The 21,590-nt window shown below is 45.6% G+C and overlaps 2 protein-coding genes across 5 annotated transcripts in view; both read right to left on the bottom strand.

The window, feature by feature from the left end:
• LOC309525256 (uncharacterized protein) overlaps nt 1-21,590 on the bottom strand; it is a 44,530-nt gene that overhangs the window by 17,510 nt on the left and 5,430 nt on the right. The gene's annotated exons all lie outside the window — the stretch shown is intronic.
• Nucleotides 4,865-20,926, bottom strand: CCDC71 (coiled-coil domain containing 71). 4 transcript variants are annotated; one of them, XM_082210388.1, is made up of 2 exons: nt 20,068-20,926; nt 4,865-12,683 (listed from the first exon to the last, which is right to left on the bottom strand). In XM_082210388.1, exon 2 carries the CDS (start codon nt 12,620-12,622, stop codon nt 11,438-11,440), a length of 1,185 nt encoding a protein of 394 aa, XP_082066514.1. In that variant the 5' UTR covers nt 12,623-12,683; nt 20,068-20,926; the 3' UTR covers nt 4,865-11,437. The 4 variants fall into 4 exon arrangements, with proteins under 4 accessions (XP_082066514.1, XP_082066512.1, XP_082066513.1 ...); XM_082210386.1 differs by having other exon boundaries at nt 20,020-20,926; XM_082210387.1 differs by having other exon boundaries at nt 19,978-20,072.

Genomic DNA, 21,590 nt, shown 5'->3' on the forward strand with positions numbered 1-21,590 from the left:
CGGCAAGCCCTAGGCGCTGAGGCTTTAACCCACAGCGCCACCCGCGTCCCATACATTTTACTGTTTACGAACCCTTAATTATGTAGGGTCAGTGTAGCCTTGTTCTTCAGCCTATAATTCCCTTTGACTTTGAGAATTGTTTTCTGCTATAAATCAGGGGGCCCCCTTGTCCAGGAGGATAAACATCTTGCCAAAGTACTTAGGCAGCTGGTCTTCTGCCTGGCATAAAACATTTGAAAATCTTTAAGCTCATTTTAAAATACAGACCCTAATCAAACTATAATCCTTGATAAAAATGCAGGCTATGATTAGATGCCTCATTAGAGCTTTGTATTTTTTTTAAATAATATTTTATTAAGTTTTATCAATAGAAAAGTTCAGAAGAATACAAAAAAACCCCAAAAAATACAAAGTTACAAAATACAAAAATACAAACATTAAACACAAAAAGAAGAAAAAGGAAACACACATATATATATATAAATCCCTCCTTTTTTAATTTCTCATCTTTAGTTAACTTATTTTCCTGACTTCCTCACGCCTCCCTTTTTTGTATCCCTTTTGAAAATTGGTTCAGCAAGTTCATATCCTATTAGTTTATCTATTATCAATCCCATCTTACATTTTACCTTGTTGCTAGAACCCCTTCAATACATTTCAATGTCATCAGCATTCAAAAATTTTACAATGTTTCTATAAGTTTTAAATTTCCTCCAATCTTCTTCCACCAACTCTTCTCCCTGGTCTCGGATTCTGCCAGTCATTTCCGCCATTTCCATATAGTCTATTAATTGCATCTGCCATTCTTCCAGAGTGGGTAGGTCTTGTGTCTTCCAATGCTTTGCAATGAGAATTCTTGCTGCTGCTGTAGCGTACATAAAGAAAGTTCTATCCTTCTTTAACACCAATTGGCCAACTATGCCCTACTAGAGCTTTGTAGATCCCAGCCTATAGTTGCATTTTTCCTTAAGTCAAATATATCTGCTTTCAAGACCCCATCCAGCTGAAAAAGTTTGTTGTGTTATAATTTTTGTGCGTGTTTTTAAACTGCTTTTGGTTGTTTTTATATTTTGGACATCGCCTTGGCATATATATATGTGGAAGGTGATTAGTAAACAATAACCTCACTGTACGAAACAGAAGATTGCCTCCCGACACCTGGGGCTGTCAACAGACCCCAGGTTTCTTTGAAGGGGTTTTAAGAAAATGAGTAATCATTATCCGCAGGGTTATAACAATTGGTTTTAAACTCAGGAGCCAGATTTTCTAGGCACCAGCCTGGAAAATGGGAGATGAAACCTGAGTGAACCAACGTCAAGAGGAAAAATTACATCTTGTGGCACTATAATTTTTTTATTACTACAGCATAAACTTCTGTGGATGCGAGTGCATTTCATCAGAGGTGTGAAGTTATAGCAGGTGTGCGTGTGCGCCATATAATCTCTACACATACAAATATTGGGGGGGAGTGTGGAGTGGAAATTGCAAGCAGTGAGGAAAATAAAATACATTTCTGAAGTCCACTGATTCTATTTATCCTATACAGAATGTAGAGCAAGATTGTGGATACATATGGCTTCTATTATGTTTCTGAGCACAATTCAAAGTTTTGGTGCTGACCTTTAAAGCCCTAAACGGCCTCGGTCCAGTATATCTGAAGGAGCATCTCCACCCCCATCGTTCTGCCCGGACACTGAGGTCCAGCGCCCAGGGCCTTCTGGCCGTTCCCTCGCTGCAAGAAGCCAAGTTACAGGGAACCAGGCAGAGGGCCTTCTCTGTAGTGGCACCTGCCCTGTGGAATGCCCTCCCACCAGATGTCAAAGAGAACAACAACTACTGTACCAGACTTTTAGAAGACACCTGAAGGCAGCCCTGTTCAGGGAAGCTTTTAATGTTTGATCCATTACTGTATTTTAATATTTTGTTGGAAGCCACCCAGAGTGGCTGGAGAAGCCCAGCCAGATGGGTGGAGTATAAATTATCTATCGATCGATCGATCGATCTATCGATCTATCTTTCTATCTATCTATACATTGGTAGTTGAGAAGGTGAACGAACCATTTATGATGTGGCTGACTCGGCCACATCAACCATTATTTACCGTAATTCACCTGTTCACCTTCCAGAGTACAATATACGCCATCGTCCAAATGCCATCTATTTCAGCTGCGTATTATTTCTCTAACTGCCTTAACACAGAGACAACTTCAAGCAAGTTTATTAGGAAGAACGATTTCAATTTTCTGGATTAAAATGTGTTTAGCATAAAATTGTTTTTGCTTTGGCAATAAGAGTGTAAAAATCAAAAGCTTAGAATCGAAATAATTGGCTATGTTTTGCCTCCATGCATAGAGGCAGAGCATAGCCTCCCGAATACCAGCTGTTGGAAGGCGCAGAAGGGGAAAGGGCTCTTGGGATAAGGTCCTGCTCTCGGGTTTCATCTGGGTGGCTCCAGGGAGAACAGGGATGCTGGAACAAATGGGCCGATGGCCTGATCCAGTAGCCTCTTCTTATCGCAAGCTTCATCAACATGATTGTGATTATTTCATTAACTGCAATGCAGCTACGCCATCAAAGAGGCTATTACAATTAGGAAACATACTGTGCCATATTGTTACCAGAGGACAAAACTGGGCAAATTAATGATGCCAAATTGGAGGTTTCTTTATGGAAAATCCTCTGCTTACATGGTAGGAGATCCGGCAAGGCGTTATAATTTTACGAACGGTGATTCTTCCTAGAAGCCATCATTATGGCGAACCTTGCTATTCAGATGCAATCAACGTGCTATGTGATTACATACTGCTTTGCGTTCTGCATCTCGTAACTAAATTCTTCTCAGTTAGTAAAGAGAATAAATTTCCACCAGCTTGAGTCGTAGAAAACCTTTTTTAAAATAATATGTGTGTGCCTTGCGCTTCAAAAAGGAAAACTTTGCTTGGGGGAGGCCGCTGGACTGGAAAACCGATTCATTTAATAAAAATGAAGTCAGTGACTTTGAAGCTTAGGAATGGAAATCAGGGAATTTTGAGACAGGGCTTAATCTGCCATAAATTGGCCAAACCTTTTTTTTTTTTTAAACTGCTCTCCCACAGCAAATCTAATAAGTGGGAGCTGCAACAAAATGTTGCAGTGTAGAGTGCACAGGAGTCCCATTTCCCCCTTCACCGGTAAGCCAGTTTCTGTGGCCATTATGCCCAGTCCTCACTGGACTGCTTTGGGGGGGGCAGCCCTCCTTAGTTTCCCTCCCCCTAAAGAGTTTCTGCAAATTTAAGGGTTACCCAAAGTATGCTGATGCCCCCCACCCACCCTGTTCTTTGGCCTACTTAAGACACAACACTCATGCCTGAATCTGAATTAGAATGGTGGTGATACAAGTCTGTTTGCCCGTACAATTTGGCCTATTCCTAGATAAGAAAGCCCAATGAATGCAAACATCAAAGTATGCTTACCAATACTACTTGGGAGTCCCCTAATGCCTGAGGAGCAATGGGTGTACTTTTTATAGCTGAAGGGGGGCATTCTTTTCTGTAAAGGGTTGCATTACCTTAAAGGTAAAGGGACCCCTGACCATTAGGTCCAGTCGTGACCGACTCTGGGGTTGCGGCGCTCATCTTGCTTTATTGGCTGAGGGAGTCGGTGTACAGCTTCCGGGTCATGTGGCCAGCATGATTAAGCCGCTTTTGGCGAACGAGAGCAGCGCAAGGAAATGCTGTTTACCTTCCCACCTGAGCGGTACCTATTTATCTACTTGCACTTTGACGTGCTTTCAAACTGCTAGGTTAGCAGGAGCAGGGACCAAACAACGGTGCTCACCCTGTCGCAGGGATTTGAACCGCCGACCTTCTGATCGGCAAGCCCTAGGCCAGGGGTCTGCAACCTTTAAGACAAAAAGAGCCACTTGGACCCGTTTCTGAAGGGGGAAAAAACCTGGGAGCTGCAAAACCATTGCGATATTTAAAACAAATATATCTCCAGAGCCGCGATCTGACAGCGGGCGGGAAGGTGACGTCGGGACTAACGCACGTACCGCCCCCATGCGACGTCACAGCCAATACAGCGCCTGCCACAGTGGGGAGTGTCGGGGCACACAATGAGCTTCCTCCCCTCACTAGTATCTGCCCCGGAGCCGCGGCAAAGGTGTAAAAGAGCCACATGCGGCTCCGAAGCCGCAGGTTGCAGACCCCTGCCCTAGGCTCTGTGGTTTAGACCACAGTGCCACCCAGGTCTATACTACAGAACAGCAAAGATTGTCATTAAACCAGTGCTGAGTTCTGTCCCTTTCAATAACACCCAATTAAATGTATCTGCATCTATCAATGTAGAATTGGGCATCACACATCTGAGAAATCCGAAGCATTAAGGGTTTCAGCAAACCATGCCTTTATGTACATCCATTGTTGCAAGGAGGGGACAGGAAGGCTAATATGCGGGGAACCTGTGGCCCTCCAGGACTCCGGCTCCCATCACCTCAGCCAGCATGTTCAATGGTCAGGGATGGTGGGAGCTGTAGCCTAGCAACAGCTGAAGGGCCACAGGTCCCCTGCCCCTGGAGTAATGGACCATTTGCAGTTGTGTTCCTGCTTCTTATGGTGGTTTCTTCCTCAAACAGGCACTAGAATTGAGGAGGAGCTTTTTCTCCCCCACAGAGGTGTGTATCAATTGTGGCTCAAGATATGTGAACTGGAGACCAATGAATTATTGGCAGGCTGCTCTACATTTGCCTCCGCTGCATGTGACTGATATTAAGAACACAATTGGGTAGTTTCTCTGCAACCCAAGACTCTCACCCCCATCTCGCCTCAGTTTTCAACATCTCCAAAGGACAAAAGGACTTTAAAAAGACAAGACAGACACAGTAAGCTGGGTTTTGAAGCACCATTTTTTATGTAGAATGGCAGAGCGGGGGTCATCTGCTACAATTCCAAAACCAAGGAAAGAAAACTTTCACTTCATTTAAAAAATAAAAGACAGGTCAGGGTTTTTTTGTTCCCTTTCCTTCCTTGGTGAAAACATAATACTCAAAAAGTCGCCTCGCGTCACACGAGGCTGTTCCAAAAATATACAAACACTGAAACCAGGAACGGTGGGCTGGCTGCAAATGTAACATCAAAACAGAGAACTTCAGAAAGCGTCCTGCACAAAGAAATTGAATGGGAGAGAAATCTGCTCTTGCGAGGCAGCCAGGCGGTGGTTCAAACCCATAATACCAAACTGTTCTGTTTGCTTCTCCTCCCACATAGTGCCAGGGAGTCACAGGTGAGAAGTAACCAATGGCCAGAGAAAAATATATGTCTATATAATGTTATATCAAGGTTTACAGCACGTTGGGAAAATGGCGGGTGGCCACAAGTTCAGGGCTGGAGAGGAGATCCACTTCCATGAAAGGACACCAGGTTTGTGCTTGGCAATGTAGAAACGTTGAGAAGGGCCACCACACACACAATACCTTGTGCTGGCTCTGCCGTAGTCTGGCTGGCAGAATCTAGCTACTCTGCAGGCGGCGTCTACCAGGAAAGACAGCATCCGAAACACAAAGGACCAAGGAGAAGGTCGTGGTGTGCTACATAAACGAAGGCCGCCTCTGTGGCTCCTATGTCCTTTGGGCGCAAAAAGGTACAATTCAAAGTGCTTTGCATATGGAGACTGGCAGAGGCAGAGAGACAGCCAGGAGACACGGTGGTTTTGCAATGCCTTGTGTTTTAACAACTGTTTCCACAGACCCTCCCCGTTCCAGCAATACCCTGTCCGAGCGATAGGAAGAAAAACAGGGGGAAGGGATATTTCCAGACCATCGTTCTCCACAGAGAGAGCTCCCCAAGGGCCTGCCCAGGACATTTTAGCACTTCCGATCCCTGTTGGCACAGCCACAGCGAAGCATTTCGCACGACTGGTGGGGATCGGTCTGGGTCCTGCAAACCATGCGGCGAAGGTGACTGGTCTTTGGCTTGCCTTAATCCACCACCTCCAATCTACTCTGGTAGGAAACGCATAACAAGGGAAGCAGGAAGGAGGCAGGTTGGCCATGCCCAATCGCCTCCCAACTCCCAAAGACAAGGTTGCGCAATGAGAAGCACGGGGCTCACTCACAAAAACAGGGGAAGATTCTTAAAGCAACAGGAGCCCCTTGAAATCCTCAAACAAGACTGCAGGGACCACAAATACGAGTGGTACATGCAAAAGCTCCTTTCTTGCAAATGTCAGGGGTGGGGCTGGTCAACACGGCCCCAATCACACCATGGGCATAGCCAGGACTTATTTTTTTAGGGGGGGGGTAGAACACCCACCTGCCTGGCTTGCTCTAGGAGATTCAGAATGAAATGTCCCAACAGATGTCTTAAAACGCTTTCTTTGGACCCCACGCTCTGAAAAAAACTGTCAAAACCTTTCTACAATTTCTACTTTTAGTTAACTATTTTTATTTATTCACTTGATGGGGGGGGCAGCTGCCCCCCTGGTTGTGCCCATGGCTCACTTTGGAATGCATGTGCAGTTTGAGTGAGCAGGGCTACAGTGCCCCCGCCCCAAAGCAAAACTAGCCTGTCACAAGAGACTAAGAAGAGGAGACTGAGCAGCTAAGTGCATGTAATATCTTGTAAGTACTCCTAATCCCACTTCCCTCTTCCAGGTGTCCATACCCACTCAGCCGCAGCATTTATTCACATTTATCGCATCCAGAGCCTCCACATGCCCAGCAAGCCAAGAGCACATGAAGCATGTCCTCAGCTTACAAATGCACTTGCTAACTCCAAACCACAGGGCGCACAGAATAGGTAATCCCTTATAAAATGCAAGCGTCATGAAGAACAGCTCAATCTGAGACCATTCGGATGCATGCTTTCTGGTACTGGAGCCGTGGAATTGCAAGTAGCGTTGGACAGAACCTGGCCAGGGGCCTGTGAGGCCAAGGACCTCGCCTGCCCCTTCCAATTGCCTCTCTCCCCCAAAAGGCACTCAATACCGTGCAGAAGTGAATCGAGCGATCACCTCTAAGTGAACAAAAGCCTTTCAAGCTCAGAGAAACAAGTATGCGAGGGCTCAGTCCACGACGCAAAAGAGCCATCCTGGGAAATCTCAAACTGATTCAGCTTAGGAAATCGCAGGACAGTGCAGACAGCTGCCCAGGACCCAAAGATGAAAGCTCTGAGTAGTCATTGCCAGATAGCCACATCGTAAACTCTCCTATTGGGAGGCTGGAGATCAATACATGCGTCAACGTGTGACGTCGTCTCATACCTAGCATCCAACGCATAATCGCCTTCTCCGGCAGTCAACGCTCTAAGGTTGCTTTGCCTAAAATTAATCTTCCCCTGTACCCAAAGATTCTTTTGAAACTGGGCTGCAGGGGCTGGCCCTGTGACCTAGTGGGCATGGGTGCATGCAAAGAAGCACCTGCAGCTCAGGGGCAGAGAATCTGCTTTCCATGCAGAAATCCCTTGCTGCAACCCCAGTATCTTCAGCTAAAAAGGAAACAGGGCTTGGGGAAAGACCCTTGCCTGAACAACCAGCACCAGTCCAAAGAGAGAATACTTGGCAGATAGACATATAGGATAGATCTCAGGAAATCAGATCTATTGTGAAGCTTTACCACCTGAGGGTGGCTACTCCAAAGACACCTGGAAACGGAGTAGCAGAGGTTGCGTGCATGAGATGAGTGCTGGCCCCATTTCCCCATGCCCAAAAGTAAGTGATGGCTGAGGTCTACAAGCACTTTTGGCACCAGTCCTGTGTTTAAGCATCCACCACGAGACACAGCCTCCCCTCTTAGCATTCTTTTAAGTAGTGAGATCGTTTCAGTGGAGAAAGCTTGCTACTGAAGCGGCAAGCAACTGGGGGGTCATCACAGGTTCTCCCCCACTTCAGCTGATGGGCATTAAGAGGCTGGGGGAATTCTTCCCATGCAAGAGACCATTCCTCTCCTCGTGCTAACTTATTGCAGTGAACTACGTGGGCCTCTCAAGCATCAACCAGGGAGAGGAAATATTACAGGCTAAGTAGATGTGACCATTGTGAAGGCACAAAAAGCTATCTAGATTCCTGCTTAAGTTTTCTTTAGAGTTATATCTTTACCGGGCTAAGTGCCATGCTGCTAGTGTCTTTGGGGAACAGAACGTTTCGCTGCAGCAGATTGAAAACCTGCTTCCTAGAAGACCTTCTTGACCTCATCTCTGGGGTTCCCCCGAGCCTGAATGGAAGAGCTTTCGTCTTGCGCTATTCATAAACTGCTTATGCGTTACGCCACCCTTCCAGGCTAATTTTAACATTGCAAAACCAAAAGGAGAGGTTGAGCCACAACAAATAAACTCAAAATTGATGGCTTATCCATATAGGCAAACTGCCTGATGAATTTCCATTTAAAAAATCCTTTTCCTTTTCAGGTGAGAAAGAACTCTCTGATAGTAAGAGCTGCTTGACAATGGAACAAAGAACCTTGGAAGGTGGCAGATTATCCTGCATTGGAGATTTTTAAACAGGGGTTGGGTGTCAGGGATTCTTTAGTTGTGATTCCTGCGTTGAACAGGACCAGACTACAGTAGATGATCCTGGGGTTCCTTACAACTCCATCATTCTATACCAGGCTGAGACCTTATCTGTTGCTGTTGGGGTTTTTTTGTGGGTTTATGTTTTGTTTTGTTTTTGCTTTCTGTTTCTTTTTACAGCTCTCAGCCCAGGACATTTACAGAGGGACTTGGTACACACACATGTACACATCCAGCCAATCTCGCATTTGGTATTTAGGGCAAAGAGTGCTAATCTCCCTTTACTGCCTGCAAACGGGTTATGGAGCCTCATTTAATTGCTATCTCTGTTCCTCTTATCGATCCAAGATATTTGTTCAGCCAGATGTTGTGGAAACTTCCACTCCCACCAGCCCCTAGCAGCACGGCCAATGGTCAAGAATGTTGGGAGTTGCAGTTCAACAACATCTGGTGCGTGTGTCAGTTTCCCCCTCCATGCTGTAACAACTGTTCCTCCCTTAAGAACACAATCCAGGTACGCAGAGTTTTGTGAGTTGGCTAAGAATTCTCTTGGCAAGCCGTAACTCCTTCAACGAAAACGACAAACCCTCAAGGGCACTTGAGCAGGTGGAAGTCACACAGCTGAAGCCAGACTATGCTTCTACGCAGTTGTGAGTACAACAGGTGCACAAATCAAGAACCAAGGCTTCACCAAAAGATGTTCCGGGAGGAAAAGAGTCTCCTCTAGAAGCAGATTTGTTTGCGTACTGACGCACCCAACTGCCACCCAATCTCGACTTTGCCAGGCACTTGGTGTGAGTGTGCGCACGCACACTAATGGCATCATCAAGAATCTTGCCCCTAGCACATTCCCTATTGGAAGAGCAGACCAGAAAGGATTTCCTACCAATTCATTGAGAAGAACGCTCTTAAAGCATCTACAGCAGCTTGGTGGAAGGGAGGGGGAGTCCCCCTGTTTTCCTTTTGCCCTACCAGCGAGATAAATACCTAACTCAGAAGTGATCGCAGAAAAGAAGGCTATTATCCTTTGGAGAGAATATTTTCTCAAAGCAGCTTAACTGGGGCAGGCCCAAGTGCTGGATCTGTAGTCGGAAGAGGCGCGATTTTCTCCTTGCCTCAACTGAGAGGAGACGCTCAAATCTAGAGACCCCCACCCCCAATGGAAAGATGCCAAGCAGCAACTTAAGATGAGCTGCTGTGCTAAAAGCAAAGATTGTCCCAGCATGGGCGTGAGAAGGCAGATTTCCAGAATGATGGTGCTGGCAGCTCTGCAAAGTCAAGAGCATCTGCCAATGGCTCGTGGAGAAGTTCCCTCACCTTCCACCACAGTGGTTCAACAGGTTTAAAACAAGCTTAGGTTTGCAAACGTGGCACAAAGTTGAAGTATACTCTTCTTAAAATACTGGAGGTGCTGGCAAGGATAAGAACCTTTAAAGCAGTGGTTCTCAACCTTGGGTCCCCAGATGTTTTCGGCCTACAACTCCCATGATCCCTAGCTCACAGGACCAGTGGTCAGGGATGATGGGAATTGTAGGCCAAAAACATCCAGGGACCCAAGGTTGAGAAAGGCTGCTTTAAAGGCTCGCAGGCCAGAAGTCTCTGCTCTGGTTGGACTAGATGACTAGGTACCTTCCGAGTCTGCAATGCTAGGATTCTTTTTGCAACAAGAATCATGCCCAGTCACTTCTACATCAAGCCCGAAAACCTCTTCGTTACCTTACTGCAGCAGGATACACCTGGGTACATTCAGATGCCCAATGGCTGTAGGTCTGACATACTAAAATGTCTGGTGGCAGAAATGTTTCAACGATTGCACTAGAAAATATTTATCATAAGCAGCCACAGGTTCTTTTTTTAAAAAAAAAAACAACTAAAGAGAGGGGAGGGTCAATTCCACTATGGTTTGCTAAGTTGCCCTTTGGAGAATAAAACACAGGACACAGGCAAGTGGCTGGCAAGCAAAGCCCCCCCCCCAAACTCTAGATCTTCAGAAGGGGCTTCCACAGAGAGGCGCTCTTCCTGCCCACTATGGCACTAACTTGGCACTAAATTATGAGGCCCCCTTTTCTGCTTGCTTGGGGTGTGCCAGGGGCCTTGGTCTGTCCTCCCTTGCCAAGTCTCCATATTTGGGGGCAACTCTCCTCCCCCAAAACCCCCTTTCCTCTGCCACTGCCTCATGGTCTGCTGGGATTAAAAAATCTGGTCAAGCGAAGGGACGAGGGCACCGGAGAAAGCAAACATTTTCTCCTTCCCTTTCTATAAACTCTCTCGGCTGATGTGCAACCTTTATCCCCCAGTCAGCTGTATAAGGTGGTGGCATGGGCAGCAAGCAGGAGCCGGCAGGTGGTAAAGGGTTTTTACAGCCAAGGGAGGCAACACTGCAGGCAGGCAAAGGCCTTCCATTAAACAATCTGGCAACAAATTGGAGAGAAAAGCTTTTGAAACCAACTTGGGGGGTAGGGGGGCAATGAAGAAGGGATCACATTCTGACAGCCCTTGGGCAATGCATGTATGCGAGTCCGTAGATATTTATATTTAATAATAAGTATATAAAATATGATCAAATCAAAACCAAGTAGGTTTACAGGTTTGTTTGCTTTTTTAAAAAAAAGAAAAGTAAAATATCACAGTACACCAATCATCCCCAGTGCCGCCACATCCCAGATGTGTGCTCTGCCACGTTGAAAAAGGCATGGTAGAAAAGTGTTCTAGAGGAAGGCTAATGCTCTGTGCCTTATATCTATCAGGATGACGCCTCGGAGGCCTCTTAAAAAGTTTTTTTTTTATAATATATAATCCAACAGTTGCCCAACTCTGCAGAACTCCCCCCAGCTGCTAGTGACAGGCCTGAGGACTGCAAACGTGGATATCCTCATCAACTCCCCCCGCAAGAGGCCTGCAGTCTGCTTGATGGTGCCTGCATCCGTGGCCCTGCGGCTCCAACTTCTCCGAGCCCTTCAAGGGACGCTGCGGGAGTGAGGCAACGGCTGGATTCTGATGACAGGGGACAGATTCACCCGGAGGATCTTCTGTGCTCTCCTCCGCAACTCGTCATCGGAAGAGCTGTTCACCTTGATCGCCCGGAACTTCAGCAGGTTCAACGTCGTGGACGCCAGATCTGGTTTGCCGGGAGTAGTTTTCTTCCTGTGCGGCAACTCCTTCCCCTCCTCCGCTCTTTTCCTCTTCTGCTCGGCCGTCTCCTGGCGGCTGCCGCCACCTCTCCGTTCCATTTTGGCCGTGGGCGGCTCCTTCGTCCTGGACGTCCCAGTACTGGAGCTCTGGGAGGTGCTTCCGGAAAGCCGGCCGTTCAGAACCCCGGAGGCTTTGCAAGCGTTGCTCTCCTGCAGAACGCCACCCTTGGGTCCTTTCACGAGGCTCACCGACAGACCGCCAGAATCCGGTCCTTTTTTCGCAGCGTGCCTATACCCTTTGGGGTCCAACTGACCGGGTGGCATTTTCGTAGCTTTGATGGCCGGAGGCTGCCTGGACGCCCCAGCTGCCTTGAGGAGCTTAAGGTCCGAGGGTGAAATCCCAAGGCGCCCTTGTTCACATTTGGACTCCAGGCAGGAGGCTGTGGCTTTCAGGGGGACCAAGGCTTCCAGCACAACAGACAGTCTCATGGCCGGGTAGACGCCAGGGTACATGTGAGCAGGGAAACCCACAGCAGATGCTTTTGATGTGCCTGAGCGTGTCCGTCTCAAAGAGTTCAACAGGAGGTTGGTGGAATTACTGCTCTTCGGCAATGGCTTTTCAGAGTCTTCGGGAGAACTTACAGTAACGCCTGCTAAGGGGCCAGGTACCTTTGCCACGACCACGGTGCTTCGGGCCGGAGCCTTTGCGGATTCCGAAATAGGGGCAGCTGCTTTTGAAGTGTCGGGAATGCTGTCTTTTGCCTGACTGGGCATACGGGCAGTACATGACATGTACCCATAAACGTCTTTGCTTCTGAGGATGGTGGGCTGGTAGCCTTCCTCCCGGAGGCCTTGGAGAAAAGCTACCAGCTGGGTCTCCGTGTCAGACAGGTCCCTGGACATGGGGTTGAAGACTCGCAGAGCTTCTTCCAAGGCCTTCTGTCCTGCGGAGGAGATCCTTGACCACGAATGGACTGCTTTTTCTTCCGCATTGTCCACCTCAACATTCATGGCATTAGGCTAGCAGGAACTTCTTAGGGGTCCAAACCACGTGGAAGCCAATGCAGGTCACCTCAAATGAAAAGGGGGAAAAGGCAGTTAACTTACAACCCGAGAAATAGACAAATACAGGGTATTTTTTTTTCTTGTGTGGAGGCTCTCAATGCCCCAAGATACCTCTGCAGTGAGTTAGCCTTACCTTTCAAGAGCACAAGGCCTAAAATCACAAGGGGTCAACTCTGCCAGAACGCCACTGACCGAATAAGCACATTGTAGCAAAGCTGCAGAGGACACAGAACTGCCTGAATTTAAGAAAAACGTAAACCTAAACCAGAACTGTACACCAGTTAGCAAGTTGCATCTCCCCCCTTCCCTAAAGCGTTGTATCAGCCACAGATGTGATTTTAAGGAGCTACTGTATTTTTCGCTCTATAAGATGCACCAGGCCACAAGACACACCTAGTTTTTGGAGGAGGAAAACAATAAAAAAATATTCTGAATCTCAGAAGCCAGAACAGCAAGAGGGATCGCTGCGCAGTGAAAGCAGCAATCCCTCTTGCTGTTCTGGCTTCTGTGATAGCTGCGCAGCCTGCATTCGCTCCATAAGATGCGCACACATTTCCCCTTACTTTTTAGGAGGGAAAAAGTGAGTCTTATAGAGCAAAAAATCAGGTAGTCTAAATTTCAGAATGCTACCACAGCTGCCCAAAACTACCCCAAAAAGGCGAGCTCGGAGCAGAGGACGTCCCGTCCCGTCACTGGACTCACATTCTTTTACGTTAACACTTTTTCATGATTCAGCAGGCCATAATCCTAAAGAGATGCTCACACAGCACCTTTAATAGATCATTGCAAACCTTTCCCCTGCCCCAAGTCTCAAAAGATGTCATAAAGCAGTGCCTGCATCTTCCATTTGGGTCTACCGGTGTCCCAAAACAACTGTCTAAGCAATTTCTTATGTTCAAACAAATTAACCCCGCCTTATCATCACCTTAAGCAAAGACTATTTCAAGGAAGTCGCTTACTAAGATTCTACTGACCACCTGCCCACCACAATTAAGGCTTTGTTCTTCCTTTTGATTCTATGGAGGTACAGGGGGACATTTTGATTCCCTTGCTGATAACAGAGGAGAGAGAAAAAAGTTGCTAGGGCAATAGGTTGCCAAGAGGGTAGGGCACATCAAGGCACAAGCTGACTAGGTAAAAAGGTGCTGGCGTGAGGGTGACTCAAACGAAACACACACTTTTTCATTAATACACATGACCCGTATCTGGCCCGCATTTTGTTCGTAAGTAACTTAATTTTTTGAGCATGTGCACTCTTGAGCACTTATATCCTGTCATTTCTTTATTATTTATTTCAGGGGTCTCCAAGCTTTCCTTGCCTCGGGCCAGTGTCTCCAGCGACAACTGCGCAGTGGGCCGGAGGGTGGGGCAGCGCGTGCCCGTACGCACAAGCTATTTCCGGCGCACTTTCAGGTCGGAGGAGCACCGGAAATAGCTTGTGCACATGGGCCTCCTCTGACCCGGATGTGTCAGAAACAGCGTTTGTGCACTATAATTGTGCATTATTTCCAGTGTTCCTCCGACCAGGAAGTGGGTCCCTGTGCCACGCCACGCCAGTAAGAGCAGGCAGCGGCAGGTGGCGGTCACGAGGGCAGGATAAACGAATCCCTCAGGCCTTATCCAGCCCCCGGGCCGTAGGTTGATGACCCCTGATTTATTTCAAAAAAATTATACATCCCTTGTTTGTAAATGCAGTTTTACAAAAAGATAAAACAGTAAAATCCAGAAAATCACGCTTCCCCTGTGCAGGCCACACCATCCTGGGATTATGTTTCAATCAGATAAAGAAATAGGCTTGCACATCAAGAGTAGCTCTGCCAATCTCACGATGAGTCAAATTTCTCATCACAATGCCTGCAGGAAACGCTTGGGGAGATACTCGCGCTCAGGAACAGCTGGGATGCCGCTCAAAACACTTATCTATTTGATTGCATCCTTAATAAGTATACTGAAGTTTAGGGCCCAGCATCAACCAGGCCGTATTACATATCATGTCCTAGTCATGGTGCAAATACAGGAAAATAATTTCATCGACGACGCCTCCCCCCAAATCCAAACAGTCTTAAGACGAGGCTAGCCAGCCAACGGAGTTCAGGAACACTGTCACCTGGAACAAAGGTTTAAGTTTCAAGGATGTGGAAACACCTGTTGCGCACCTGAGAATCATGGACACTCCAGCATGACAAGTCTGAAAAGTGAAGAGAGCACTATGAGCATGGATGAGGCCTCCACCCGTAATACATACTGATGGTTAAGGACTCTGGGCCCAATCCTGACCAAACCAGGACCACTTCCTTCCTTCGGTTCTTAAGTGATGCATTTGACTCTAATCAATTTACTGGTTTGGTCCTATATAGATAGCAACCAACTTCCGAATACATGTTCCAATGCTACCATGCACTAGTTCAGACACACAACCTACAAAGCCCATTTAAGATCGTGCACTAGAGATGTGAAGGCCTTGTGGGAAAGAGAAAAATTCAGGGTGGGAAAGATGACTTTCTTTTTGTTTTGTTTTTCTGAAAAATGTCCAACTATGAGAGGTGGAGAAACTTGTTTCAATCCAGGCAAACTTTCAGTGTTCTATAAATATGGTGACAAATGTGAAGAAGCAGAAACTGATATGGAAATGAATGCTTTATGTCTGCTTGACACTATGGAAGACTGGAGGGTCATAGTCAATATTAGTCCTCCTCAAGAGTAGATGATCCACTGAAGTTGATGAAGATTGCTAACTTAGGTTCATCAATTTCAGTGGGTCTACTCTACGTTGAATGTATAATCATTTTCTTTCTTTCTTTTTTTACTAAACTGATGTTTTCTCCTGTTTGGCTGGGTTTGTTGCCAGTTCTTCATACACTGGCAAAATGACAGAGTTGCTGGATTCCTTAAGTGTGAACTGAATTGTACCGTTAACAACCATTTGTACATGTTTGTGGCTTCTTTTTTTTAACATGGCTGCCACACAGCTGTGCCTTGTGAAAATCCGGCCTTGGTGAATAAATTGCATCTTATCTGATGTGCAGAAAATCCAAAGAGAGGTTTTGCTTAACTGAGCTTCCATTCAGCAGTTAGGATTGGATTTCCACAAAGCACAGCCACGGAACAACGAGAAAAGCTCTCGGATCCGAGGCAATTAATTGGTGCACAATATGCTCAAGATATGAGTCAAACAGAAGTGGGAATGAGCCCTTACTCTTAGAACTGTGACTCTTGGACCAGGATAAAACAGATTCAAATATGCTGGTTTCATCCCCCAGTACCTGGTTGGTTATTTGCTGTTTATATAACCTTCTGGCAATATTGCTTCTTGGGAGTCCTTGCAGTTTCAAGGGCATTTGAACCACAAAGATAAACACTGCACACTTTCAGCAATGTGAGCTGCCACAACAACTGGAGCAATCACTTGAAAAATGGGAAATTCAAAGGTTGTGAAGATGGGAGTGCAAGGCAACCCTGACTGCGCCTTTGAAAGAAACTCCACTCCAAGCCCAGAGGCCAAACCTAAGAAGACATCTGTATAATGGACATTTGCTTGCCCACTGCAGTGAAGGAGCACTGCTATCAACCTCTGAATCTAGGAAGCTAGCTTATACTTACATTTGCGGGGGGGAGGGGGTAAAATATATTATTTTTGCTGTTTTTCGTATTTTGCTGTTAGATCCGATTATGAATTGTAAGGGGATTGTTTAATTTGATCGGATATTTCTTAATGGGGTGCTTTCGTTAACTTACTGCTCAAATTTTCTTATATTTTGTAACTTGTGAATTATGTAATTTTCATCCCGCAAGCCTCCTTGACAATATTGATCGTGGAAAGGCAGCATGCAAATAGATGATACTAGACCAAACCACTGGTCCTTCTGATTGTTGTTGTTAGTTTCTATTGATTTAATGGTTTACTTATTGTCTGTATAAGATGTTCTGGTTTTGAATGTTTTATGTTTTATTATGTTTTTATATATGCTGTAAGCCACCCAGAGTGGCTGGGGAACCCAGGCAGATGGGCAGGATATAAATAATAAAAATTAGTAGTAGTAGTATAGTGGTACCTCAAGTTAAGAACTTAATTTGTTCCGGAGGTCCGTTCTTAACCTGAAACTGTTCTTAACCTAGGGACAGATATAAAAATATATTAGAAAGGGGGGTACCACATTGGTTATCCCCATTAGAGGTTATGGGAGTCAAGAAAATCAACATGAGAAGTAACTGGATCACGTATGGAGATTTGGTGATGAAAGAAGGGGATAAATGGAGAGTAAAACCATATGAGCAAGTGAAAGAACATGTATTTGACTGGTTGCACTACTTGCAGATAAGTGATATGTTTAAAAAGGATGTGAAAGAAAAAGGGTATAATGAAAATGATTCGAGGTTCCAAACAGAAATTGTCGATAATGATTGTAAAATTATATCTAAAATGTATAAAATTCTATTGGAATGGCACACGATGGATGAGGAGGTTAAAGAGGTAATGATTCACTGGGCCAGAGATTTAGGGTACAGTATAGAGCTGGAAGAGTGGCAAAAAATATGCAATGAAAATCTGAAGTTTACAGCATGTATAACGTTAAAAGAAAACGCCATGAAAATGGTATATAGATGGTATATGACACCGGCTAAGCTGGCAAAAATGTACAAGATCTGCAACAAATGCTGGAGATGTAGAGAGAAAGAGGGCACATTTATGCACATGTGGTGGGAATGTAAGAAAGTGAAGGGGTTCTGGGAAATAATATATAATGAGTTAAGGAAAATGCTGAAATATAGCTTTGTAAAGAAACCAGAGACCTTTTTACTAGGGATAACCAGAAAGGAAATAAATAGGAGGGACTTTAAACTCTTCCAGTACGCAACAACTGCAGCGAGAACGCTGATAGCTCAAAGGTGGAAACAAGAACAAGTACCGACTCTGGACGAATGGAGAAGTAAATTAACTGACTATGCGGAACTGGACAAACTAACGGGAAAAATCAGACTTCAAAGAGATCATAAGTTTTTGGAGGACTGGGGAAAATTTAGAGAGTATTTGAAAACGGTATGTGAGGAGAATACAACGCTAGTGTGCTTTAAAGAAGCTTTGTGAAAACTAAGGAATATCGCAAGAATGTAAACGAGGATACAAAATTTTTTATTTAAAGGTGATATTATAATTAAGAAATGTGTAAATAGGAGAATAACTTTGGGTGATTGTCAGAGGAGTTGAGGGAGGTTCAACAAACTAAAATATGTGATGTGGAAAATTGAATGATTGAAGATTTTATGGAAAAATTAATAAAAAAACATTATAAAAAAAAGAAACTGTTCTTAACCTGAGGTATCACTTTAGCTAATGGGGCCTCCCGCTGCCGTGCAATTTCTGTTCTCATCCTGAAGCAAAGTTCTTAACCCGAGGTACTATTTCTGGGTTAGCGGAGTCTGTAACCTGAAGCGTCTGTAACCCGAGGTACCACTGTAGTAGTAGTAGTAGCATCTATACTGACTGGCAGTAACTGGTTTCAGAAAGGCCATTAACAGCCTTGCCTGGAGATGCCGGGGACTGAATTAGGGGCCTTCAGAATGCAGAAACACAATGCTAAGCTATGGCCCCTCAGTTTAGCCAGTGGCAGAAGCTAGCAAGGCAAAATCCATCTGCTGTAGTAATGCTCCTCTACCCCACAGACCCTTTTTAAGGCTATGTAGGCACCGTACATTTACAGCACTCGACTGCCCCCATCCTGAGACTTGTCGTTTCCCCCTTGCATCGCTACAGCTCCCAGCACCCTTGAATGATTAGTTCCCAGGATGATTGGGGGGAAGTCATGTGTTTCAAATGTATGGTGCTTACACAGCCTAAGTCGGGGGTCGGCAACCTAAGGCCACGGACCACAAGCGGCTCACAGGGGCCGTTTAACCGGCCCCCAAGCCGAGCTGCCCGCTCGGCAAGTCCTTGCGCGCTGCGCTAAACTGCTGCACCGCAGGGACTCACTTCCGCTGCGCCAGAAATTGTGTCTGCGCAGACACTGGAAATCGCAGGTGCGATCCGGCCCACATAGGGATCTCCGCTGGAGTGAACCGGCCCAGGCGAGGTAAACCTTGATGACCCCTGGGCCTAAGTCCCTGCAGAAGCCCTATTCACACACACCTGGCCCTAGACTAGCTAATATCTTTAGCTGTCCTCACATACACAAACCTCTCTCGAGTGACAAGCCATGTATCCCTCTGAGGCAAGGATACCATGGCCAATATTTCAATACCTATAATACTATTTTTTTAAAGCGCTATCTAATCTCCTGCAAAGGCCTTTGAATTATCCACGAGTGTCTCGCAGCTACGGAACTTCCCGCCTCAAATATCTGTCCATGACTGAGTTTAAGCATCTTCTGCAATGCCTGGGAGAATTTACCTGGCGTGAGGTAGCTTTTTTTAAAAAAAAGCTCACTCTTATCATTTATAGTGCCCCATTCTTTCCAAGGAGCAGTCCAGGTTGGCTCAGAATACAAGGAAGGCGTCAGGGGACATAAGCCATTTAGAACTGGCATAGAAAGAACCATAAGAGAATCTCATTTGTAGGAATCAGAAGAGAATCGCATTCTACTTCTAAACAGAAATATTTCCACACGCCTTCTGAAAGATTATAAAAAAATGCTCTGGAGGGAGTTTGACAGCTGCAGGGCCACCACCAAGAAAGCCCTGTTTCTTCAAGAGCACCTGTATGATCACCGTAGGTAGCTCAGTCGGTAGAGAGGGGACGCTTGATCTCAGAGTCATGGTTTCGAGCCCCAGGTTGGGCAAAAGATTCCTGCACTGCAGGGGGTTGGACTAGCTGATCCCCACGGTCCCTTCCAGCTCTATGATTCTCCCTTCAAGGAGCTCAATGGGGAGCTTACTTCATGTGACAGATTAGTCTGAGAGATGGTGGCTGCATTCAAAAAAGCACTTTATCCTGTTTTCCGGGTGCTTTCTTGCCTGATTAATTTCTGCATTAGATGTAATCTTTCACACAACACAAAAGCCACTCCACGTGACAAAATCTGAGGTAGTATCCTGGCATACAGTCATTTTCTGCCGTATAAAATTTTGTGTGACACGGCAGCACAACGCTCCAAAAGCCATAGTTCCATAACACGACAGGTACTACGGTGTGAAAGTAACGCTAGAGATCAGGAAAGAAGTGCTAGAGCATTATAACCAGGAAAACTATTGCAATAAGCCCCACGTTTGAATGCAGGCTATGTCTTAGAAAAATAGTCCCACATTCTACTGAAGCTACAGCATCCCTGATGGGCTCTGCTTAAAACCTCTAATAAAGGAGAACACACCATTTCCCAATGAAATCTGCTTCCTTGCCAAACAGTCTGTACCATCATCTAGCTTTTACTATGATGGCCCTGATGTGAAGATGGCTATACCACACTGCCTCTTCTCCATGTCAACTCCTTTGCAACCTTTTCTTCTAGGGCTTTGGTCTCCAGACCCCGTGTTAGAAACTCAGCCAAACTAAGCCAATCGCCAAATGGAACCTTAGACCTAGGTTACGGTTGCCGCAACAGAATGTCTAGACGCCATTTTTCTTTCAGTGAGATCTATTCTTATTCATTTCTATGCTGCTTTGTATTTTAAAGAGTGTTAGGGAAATTCCTAGGGTTCCTTCCTTGGAGCAGACAGCCAAAAGCTTCTAAGAGGAGTCAGGTACACAAGGTAGGCTCAGCAGAGATTTAGTAATCATTAAGACAGTGCCAAATGGTCAGCCACAATGCTATTGCCACAAGCATGGTCTGACCTCGGTGCATGCCCTTCGGCTTTTCTTATATACTCCTCTTCTATCAGGTAAATACATATGCAATCCTCGTGCCCGTGTCATTTATGCAATACTATTGGCTAAAGCAATGCGTGAACAGATTGTGGACACTCTGCCTGGCCTTCCAATTGGACACACCATTTTTGGAGTTGTCTTCTCCTCAGAAATTCCTACTACCTTATTAAGGTGTCGTCCTCAATCATTCCTTTCCAGCAGGTTTTGGCTTGCACATTCCGTTACCTATCCCTCCCAAACTTGTCCTTGGCAATTCTCCTTGTTTGTGCAAACTCCTTGTCATTACATTCCAATAAATTTTCCTCCTCTTATCTGGCCATCTATTAATCTCCTATTAAAGAACATAATTGCTAAGGGCAAGGTTCTTGCTGTTTACGGACACTGCTTTTGACAAGCAGTTCTAACTCTAAGCATAGACGACAATTTTGATTTTAACTACTTCTATATATGTATTCATAACACTATACATCATATATAGAAGATATACAGTACCATATATCATAACATATATTCAAAGTGTTGGTGCTGACCTTTAAAACCCTAAATGGCCTCAGCCCAACCCATATACTTGAAGGAGTGTCTCCACGGCCATCGTTCAGCCCAGACACTGAGGTCCTGCTCCGAGGGCCTTCTGGCGGTTCCCTCACTGTGAGAAGTTACAGGGAACCAGGCAGAGGGCCTTCTTGGTGGTGGCACCCTCCCTGTGGAACGCCCTCCCACCAGATGCCAAGGAAATAAACAAGTATCTGACTTTTAGAAGACTTCACAAGACAGCCCTGTTTAGGGAAGTTTTTAATGTTTGAAGCTTTATTCTGTTTTTAATGTTCTGTTGAAAGTCGCCCAGAGTGGCTAGGGAAACCCAGCCACATGGGCGGGGTAGAAATAATAAATTATTATTGTTATTTAATGTTTGATGTTTTACCGTTTTTAATATTCTGTTGGGAGCCGCCTAGAATGGCTGGGGAGGCCCAGCCAGATGGGCAGGGTATAAGTAATAATAATAATAATAATAATAATAATATCTAATAATACATATATCTAACAAGAGAAAATCTCAAAGCAGTTTGCAACACACTAAGCAGGCACGTCCAACTACCAAGAGACTGCGATCTACTCCCA

Source organism: Podarcis vaucheri (assembly GCF_965113315.1).
Source record: "Podarcis vaucheri genome assembly, chromosome: 2".
In the NCBI taxonomy this organism is placed as follows: Eukaryota; Metazoa; Chordata; class Lepidosauria; order Squamata; family Lacertidae; genus Podarcis; species Podarcis vaucheri.

What these genes read in the sequence shown, in the direction of transcription:
- CCDC71 (XM_082210388.1), bottom strand. Translation starts at nt 12,622, where the DNA reads ATGAATGTTGAGGTGGACAATGCGGAAGAAAAAGCAGTCCATTCGTGG.